The 8,484-nt window shown below is 42.0% G+C and overlaps 1 protein-coding gene across 1 annotated transcript; it reads right to left on the bottom strand.

The window, feature by feature from the left end:
- Positions 1-294: 294 nt before the first annotated feature.
- Positions 295-2,040, bottom strand: LOC145067902 (uncharacterized). Its single transcript, XM_079014931.1, has 4 exons — positions 1,355-2,040; positions 1,017-1,226; positions 734-865; positions 295-611 (listed from the first exon to the last, which is right to left on the bottom strand). Exons 1-4 carry the CDS (start codon positions 2,006-2,008, stop codon positions 519-521), a joined length of 1,089 nt encoding a protein of 362 aa, XP_078871057.1. The 5' UTR covers positions 2,009-2,040; the 3' UTR covers positions 295-518.
- Positions 2,041-8,484: the final 6,444 nt, after the last annotated feature.

The raw sequence follows: 8,484 nt of genomic DNA, 5'->3' as shown, positions 1-8,484 counted from the left end.
TTCTATTGATTTATATTTTGTGTCATTAAAGGTGTTGACTTTAAATATGTACCTTCGCCGCATATATATTATAAAAAGGATTAATGACCACAACATGCAACAATGTCAGCATGTTGCATGACTATTTTTCACTTCGTTGTACCTGTGTATGATGTAAGGAGAGACTAATATAGTATATATTTTGCAATATTTAACTATGTATATTTATATGTGTAATGGAAATAGAAATAGAAATAGAAATCTAATATCTAAATTTGTTTCTACCTTCATCCATAATATCTAAAAAATGGACACTTACATTTGTATTGGTAACCCAAAATCAAACACCTTAATTCATCCGTACTAATCATTATAATTACGGTTTAAATTTAATTACTTTACATCATCCTGAAACATGAATCTTATAATTACATGATTAACAATTACAAGTCATATATAGTCTACTGAATTATTCGTATTTTTTTATTTTAACTATATATTAAATCCTTAATGAACTAAGTCTGAAAAACCAATCAGAATCATAAATTGGGTGCGATATTTTGGTAGAGACCCATGTCCATTCCATTGTAAGCAATGGGAGCATACATCCACATATCATCAGAGCTCAACAACTGCAATAAATATCACACAGAAAAACAATGATTAGGTGTTGATTATTTATAATTAAACATAAAATTATGTCACTATAATAACTGAAATTATATTTGTTTTATATATTAATAATCTCGATTACCTGAATTTGAAGCTTTAAGAACTTCACATATTCTACTGCTTCTTCAAGCATTGTGCTAATGTCAACCTTTGTACCATTGGGTACGAGGTTCTGAAGGATTCTTAGTCTCTCATTAATTCTTTCTCTTCTTTTCTGCAAAATCAAAAAGTTCCAAAGATCATCAATTAATTGATGTTTAAATAAAAAGAAAAAAACTAGATTGGTGTTTGTTCATAATTTGCTCTTTTTCTTGCATAATTTAATGTTGTTTTTTGCATATTTCATCAAGAACCGTAGTGCTTACCCTTGCATAAAGGCTTTGGGGATCAGTTGCAGTGCCTCTACTAGCTCTTGTTTTTCCATTAATCGGGTTAATAGCTCCATTCAAGTCCTGAGATCCAGTTAGATTATCATCAGAGCTGCAAGAACTTGAACTTTGTCCATTGTTGTTGTTGCACTCATCTGCATCATTCATCTTTTGATTCTTCTTTGGTTGCACATTCTTCTTACTTTTCTGTTAAACACATACAACAAAGGCAATATTCTATAAGATTTTCTTCTTGGGTTACATATTTTTAATGTTCTTGAAGATAAACAAATGATTCCACATTCTCACAATTACACATAAAATAATAAACTTACATTTTCCTTTGAAACTCGTGATCTCTTCTTGGGGTTCTTATTGGTTTTCTCATTGTTAACTTCATCATCATCTCGCATTTCAAGGTTCCTCTTCAGAGGGGTAGCCCTGTCCAGAACAAGTGAATTGTCGATTTTAACCTTCTCCACAGCTGCCACATCTTGTGTCATGTAGAGACTTCTGCTCATTGCATCATTAGCAAAAGCGTGGGTTGGTAGTGGTGAGTTGTTGATCTCGTCCAACATATAAAAAGGGATGGATTGATCACACGCATCGTTTGGTGGTGAAGGAGGAATAATAGAAGGGCAAAGCTGGAAATTTTCATGGCTTGGGTAGGGTAGAGAGACTGTGTCAGTACTAGCACCGCTGCTACAAATGCTACTTTCTTGAGAGAAAAAATGGTAGAAATTAGGGTTAACATTGTCAGAAACATAGACTAAACTCTCTTCGTCGGCGACAAATGATTTAGCATTGCTAAATACATGCTCACTAGAAGGAAAATATATGGTTTCACATTCAACGTTTGAACAATGATCATGATCATGTTCACTTGACAATAACCCTTGCCCAGAAAACCTATCATAATCTTGATCTTCGACGAACATTTTGCTCAAACTGTGCCATTCTTCATCAAAGAAATTTCCAAAAGACTCCATCTTTTTATTTCTCGTTCACTTTTGATTATCAAAGGAGGTTTTGAAATGACTTGGGATATCGAGAAAAGAGGAACCTATTTATACCCTTTTTTCAAGAATGTTAGTGAGGTTTGACTTGATTAATTAATTACCAATCATATAGTTATGTGGATATTCGAAACCAAGAGTCCACTGTGGGGCCAAGGTAAACAGCCAAAGTACAGCTCACATAAGTGGGATCCACTCATATGTAAACAAATACAAAAAAATTCGTTTTGAATCCTTAAAAAATATATAGCATACCACCCCTTTTATGAGGAAACTTATAATTAAATTTCATATATAATGTGGTGACGAAGGAGGGGCCTCTTAAGTCTCTAGTCCAATCATTGGATTGAAACTAATTAACCCTAATCAATTAGTTTTAATAGATTGTTGATTGCTCTCTCCATTCCAAACAAATAGCATGACATGTTTAATAATAAAAACAATTATGTTTATTAGAATTTCTATTCTAATAAAAGAATAGGTTGATTGTAATTTTGTCATGTGTCATCTTATTAGGTTTTATAATTAATGTCATGTCATATTTCAATCTACTGATTATCCATTTCAAATTTCAAAATTTAAATTTTACACTCTAATTACATTAAATTAAATAACATTACAATTATAATTATAATAAAATTAATAAATATTATAAGATCACATACTTATTTAAATCAACGATTATAATTTTATATAACTAAAAATATATATTTTAATTAATAATTTATTTAAAATAATTGATTAATAATTTTGAGTTTTTACTATGAATGTTTAATTAATTTTGTAACCGTAGTTTACACGGGTTATAAACTAGTTATAATACATAATTAATTAAAAACTAACTGTACGTTAGTGCAGTGAATTGACAAGTGATTTTTATTTGGATGAACTTAGAGAATTTCTAACGAACCTTTTTTTAGGGTTATGATATTTCTATTTATGTTATCTTTGACGTACTAGCTGAAAAGCTAGTTGTTAAATAAAAAATTAGCTGATACTGAAAAGCTAGCTGATAAAAAAATATCGTTAGGTAAAAGTAGTTGAAAAATATAAAATGGCTTAAAATGACATTTAAAGAATACATTTCTATAATTAGTTAAGGGGTATATTTTGAAACTAAAAAAAAAAAAAAAAAAAAAAAAAAAAAAAAAAAAAAACCTAGTTTACAAGCTAGCGTATAAGCTACTTTTTGGCTGCTAAATATAACAACTTAAAAAAAAAACTCAAAATATAAGTTAGCTTATCAGCTATCACGTCAAAAACAACCTTAATAATTTTATCCTTCCACTTAAAAAATAAGTGTTTGTACCTTTTTAGCCCTCTGTTAATATTGGTGAGATAAAGAAAGATCATGAGTTGAAGGATTCCTACTTGTGAAACGACCCAAAAATACGGCCCGAAAATTTCATTTTTAATATAACCATAATCATAAAACGGAGTATATCATAATAAAACCATGCGTTGCAAATCTCAAAACCATACTAAAATACAAATGAGAAAACGGTGTCATGACTGTATCAAAACATATATAAGATAACTGATCAACTCCCAGGATAAAAACTGTGGCTGTGGTGTGTGCGATGCCATCATCCCGAGCCCTTCCCTCTGCTTGCGGAAGTACTTGAAACCAAAACTGAAACTGTAAGCACGAAGCTTAGTGAGCTCCCCCAAACTACCACATACCACACAAACATATAAAGCACATACTGGGCCTTGCCCACTGCATCGGACCGAAGTCCGGCTAACCGGGGCCTTGCCCCCTACATCGGACCGAAGTCCGAAGCTGACTGGAACATCGGACCGAAGTCTGAAGCTGACTGGGATCTTCGTCCCCTACATCGAACCGAGTCCGAAGCTGACTAGGACATCGGACCGAAGTCCGAAGCTGACTGAGACATCGGACCGAAGTCCGAAGCTGATTGGGACCTACGTCCCCTACATCGGACCGGAGTCCGAAGCTGACTGGACCTCTGTCCCCTACATCGGACCGAAGTCCGAAGCTGACTGAACATAACATAAACATATCAACTGGCATAAACACATATCATGTCTGAACCACGAAGGCATCAAGCATACTAACTACTACATCGGATCGAGGTCCGAAGCTGATTGCTAGCTAAACGGGACGGCATTGTGGCCTTAGACCCGTTACTACTGGAAGGAAACTCACCTCGTGAACTGGCTGCTGTGTGAATGGCTCTGGAAGCTAACTGTTGCTGCTCCGGTATCTCCCCGGCTACAAGGCCATAAACACACTCAATCAAATACTAAACACTGCACTGGGGTAAAATGACTCTTTTACCCTTGGTCAAAGTCAACTCTCCCGGTCAAAGTCAACCCACAGTTGACCTGACTCGCCGAGTTGGGCCACCAACTCGCCGAGTCTCTAATCTCATTTCACAACCCCACTCGTGGCTACTCGTCGAGTATGGAATCGACTCGACGAGTACTCTCTCTATCCAAGAACTCAGACAATCTTCATCCGACTCGCCGAGTCATATGAACAACTCGACGAGTTGTTCTTGAGCTTAAGAAGATTGCCTTGGACTCGCCGAGTTGTATGAACAACTCGCCGAGTCCCTCTATTATTGAGTCTGCTCTCCGACTCACTGAGTCCACTCTACTACTTACAGGCTTCCACTCGTCATCACTCAAAAGGGGAAAAACGGGGACTCGCGACTCGACTCGCTGAGTCGCTTGCATGCAGCAACTCAAAACTCGATTCTGCTTGAATCCAGTGTATAGAACTAATAGATCTGGACTCCCTTAACTCGATTAGCACGTAAAGATTCTATCTTTACGTGCCCATATGCATCCATGAAGCTAAAATGGCTCAAAAAGCATAATAAAGGCTAGATCTAGGGTTTTCATGCAAGATAACTTCAAAAAGGCAATAGATCTGGGCTCTACAACTCCTAAATGAACAGATCTAAGGATATCTCGACATAATAGGGCATCCATACAATCATAAGGCTTGAGAGAAGCATCAAACTAGATCTAGAAGAGTTCTAATGGAGGTTAAAAGCATAAAACAGGAGGGAATCCGAAGAATACCTCAAAGAACTCTGATTTGCCCTTGGATCTTTGCTCTACACCTCTTCTCCTTGCTCCTTTCTTCTTCTCCTTCTTCAAGCCTTCAAAATTTAACACAAGAACACTTAGATCACTCAATGATGGATTAGGGTTTTCTCACAGCTTTCTGAGGGTGAAGGAGGCGAGATTGGGGGCTATAAGGTGGATTAAATAGTGAGCAACCCAGGGATTTAGGGTTTCTCCCAGGCAGGCAGACTCGCCGAGTCCCGAATATGGACTCGCCGAGTCGCCGACTAACACGTGCTCGAAATCCCGTCCCTACTTGGCGAGTCAAGCTATGAACTCGCCGAGTCCCTCTTGCAAACTTCAATTAAATACTATGGAATCATCATACCGGGGACGGGTCGTTACAATTCTCCCCCACTTGGCTCAGACTTCGTCCTCGAAGTCTGCTACGGATGAATCTGCAAATACCTCTGGATAGTGCTCTCTCATCTCCTCCTCAGCCTCCCACGTCCACTCAGACCCCTTCCGGTGCTGCCACTGCACTTTCACTAACTGAATTTCCTTGTTCCTCAAGGTCTTTGTCTTCCGGTCCAGAATCGCGACCGGTCTCTCAATATAATTCAGGCTGCTATCAACCTGAATATCCTCTAGGGGAACGACTGCTGACTCATCCACCAAACACTTCCTCAACTGAGATACATGGAAAGTGTTGTGGATCTGACTAAGCTCCTCAGGAAGATCCAACCGATAAGCAACCCGACCCACCCGGGCCAAAACCCTGAAAGGACCAATAAACCTGGGACCCAACTTGCCCCTCTTCCGGAACCTGATAACACCCTTCCAAGGTGAGACCTTTAGAAGGACCATATCACCCACCCGGAACTCCAAGTCTGAACGCCTCCTATCGGCGTAACTCTTCTGCCGACTCTGCGCAGTCTGCAGTCTACTACGGACCTGCTGGATCAACTCGGTCGTCTTGAGCACCACCTCTGTGCTTCCAATGACTCGCTGACCTACCTCGCCCCAACAAATTGGGGTCCTGCACTTCCTCCCATAAAGCATCTCAAAGGGAGGTCGATCAATGGTCGCATGATAACTGTTGTTATACGAAAATTCCGCTAACGGAAGGTACGTATCCCAACTGCCACCGAAGTCTAGAACACATGCCCTGAGCATGTCCTCGAGAGTCTGAATCGTCCTCTCACTCTGCCCGTCCGTCTGAGGGTGGAAAGCGGTGCTGAAATGAAGACGAGTACCCATCTCGTCGTGAAACCGCTTCCAGAATCTGGATGTAAAACGGACATCTCGGTCTGACACCACCGATACTGGCACTCCATGACGTGCCACGATCTCGCGCACATAGATATCGGCTAACTTTTCTGCCGATATACTCTCCTGGATCGGGATAAAATGAGCACTCTTCGTCAACCGATCCACTACTACCCATATCGAATCCACTCCTCGTGCGGTCCTGGGAAGCTTGGTGACAAAATCCATGGTGATGTCCTCCCATTTCCACACGGGAATGTCTAACGGCTGCATCTTGCCGTGAGGCCTCTGGTGCTCCACCTTGACCTTCCTGCAGGTCAGGCACCTCTCAACATACCAAGCGACATCCCGCTTCATGCAGGGCCACCAATAATCGGGTCGAAGATCTCTATACATCTTCGTCGCCCCTGGGTGGATAGAAAATCGAGACTTATGAGCCTCATCCATCAACACCTGTCGTACTCCTCCCCAGTACGGTACCCACACTCTCCCATGAAGTGTCAGCAATCCCCGACTGTCATAATCAAACGAAGATGCTCGGCCCACTATCCTCTCACACTTCTGCCTCTCCTCCTTGAGGCCCTCGACCTGAGCCTCCCTGATCCGTTCCAATAACGGAGTAATCACTGTCATCCTCAAACATAAATCTCTGATAGGGGTTGCTGACACTTTGCGGCTTAGGGCATCGGCCACCACGTTGGCCTTCCCTGGATGGTAAAGGATCTCACAATCATAATCCTTCAGCACATCTAACCACCTCCTCTGCCTCATGTTCAGACTCGGCTGATCCATAAGGTACCTCAAACTCTTGTGATCCGTGTAGATAGTACAACGGACCCCATAAAGATAATGCCTCCAAATTTTGAGGGCAAACACAACCGCCCCCAGCTCTAAATCATGGGTAGGATGGTTAGCTTCGTGAGGCTTCAACTGTCTCGAGGCGTAAGCTATTACATGACCTCGCTGCATCAACACTGCTCCCATACCTGTGATTGAGGCATCACAGTAGACTACGAAGTCCTCTACTCCCTCTGGCAAGGTAAGAATCGGAGCCTCGCACAACCTCTGTCTGAGGGTCTCGAACGCTGCCTGCTGCTCAGGCCCCCAACGAAATACCACCGACTTCTTGGTCAGTCGGGTGAGCGGCACTGCTATCTTGGAGAAATCCTGAATGAATCTCTGGTAATACCCTGCCAACCCTAGGAAGCTCCGAATCTCAGATGGAGACTTCGGGACCTCCCACTGCATCACGGCCTCTATCTTGGCCGGATCCACCAGAATACCCTTCTGGTTGACGAGGTGACCAAGGAACTGCACCTCGCGCAACCAGAACTCACACTTGGAGAACTTTGTGAAAAGTCTCTCCCTCCTCAAAACTTCCAGCACCTCCCTCAGGTGCTCCTCGTGCTGCTCCTGCGTCTTGGAATATACCAAGATATCATCTATGAATACTATCACTGACCGATCCAGCATCGGCCTGCACACGCGGTTCATGAGATCCATGAACGCGGCTGGGGCATTGGTGAGCCCAAATGGCATCACCACAAACTCATAATGACCATACCTGGTCCTGAAAGCAGTCTTCTGCACATCCTCATCCCTAACCCGCATCTGACGATACCCGGAGCGTAGATCGATCTTGGAGAACCAAGACGCTCCCTGAAGCTGGTCAAACAAATCATCTATCCTCGGAAGTGGGTAACGGTTCTTCACCGTCACCTTATTCAACTCCCGATAATCTATACACATACGATGCGACCCATCCTTCTTCCTCACAAACAGGATAGGCGCTCCCTAAGGCGAACTGCTCGGCCGGATGAAACCCTTGTCTAGCAGCTCCTGCAGTTGCGTAGACAACTCCTGCATCTCAGGGGGAGCTAGGCGATACGGTGCCTTGGCTATCGGAGCCGCATTAGGAATCAGGTCGATCCCAAACTCAACCTGCCTCTCAGGAGGTATCCCCGGTAAATCCTCGGGAAATACATTCGGGAAGTCTCGCACTATCGGAACATCATCAACTGTCGTCTTGCCCTTCTCCCAGGCATCCAAGACATAAGCTACATAACCAGCGCAACCCTGCTGAAAGTAGCGCCTCGCCCTTGCGGCGGAACAAAAGGTCGGTCCGCGCTGTGGCCTCTCGC

This window comes from Lactuca serriola, chromosome 1 (genome assembly GCF_051521515.1).
Source record: "Lactuca serriola cultivar US96UC23 chromosome 1, Lser_US96UC23_V15, whole genome shotgun sequence".
NCBI lineage: Eukaryota > Viridiplantae > Streptophyta > Magnoliopsida > Asterales > Asteraceae > Lactuca > Lactuca serriola.
Note: the sequence above shows the minus strand (reverse complement) of the source record. Positions and strands in the feature narration are given on the sequence as shown.

What these genes read in the sequence shown, in the direction of transcription:
- LOC145067902 (XM_079014931.1), bottom strand. Translation starts at nt 2,008, where the DNA reads ATGGAGTCTTTTGGAAATTTCTTTGATGAAGAATGGCACAGTTTGAGC. An exon ending in CACGAGTTTCAAAGGAAAAT is followed by an intron (nt 1,227 to 1,354) that starts GTAAGTTTATTA and finishes TGTGTTTAACAG; the next exon opens with AAAAGTAAGAAGAATGTGCA. An exon ending in TCTTAAAGCTTCAAATTCAG is followed by an intron (nt 612 to 733) that starts GTAATCGAGATT and finishes TATTTATTGCAG; the next exon opens with TTGTTGAGCTCTGATGATAT.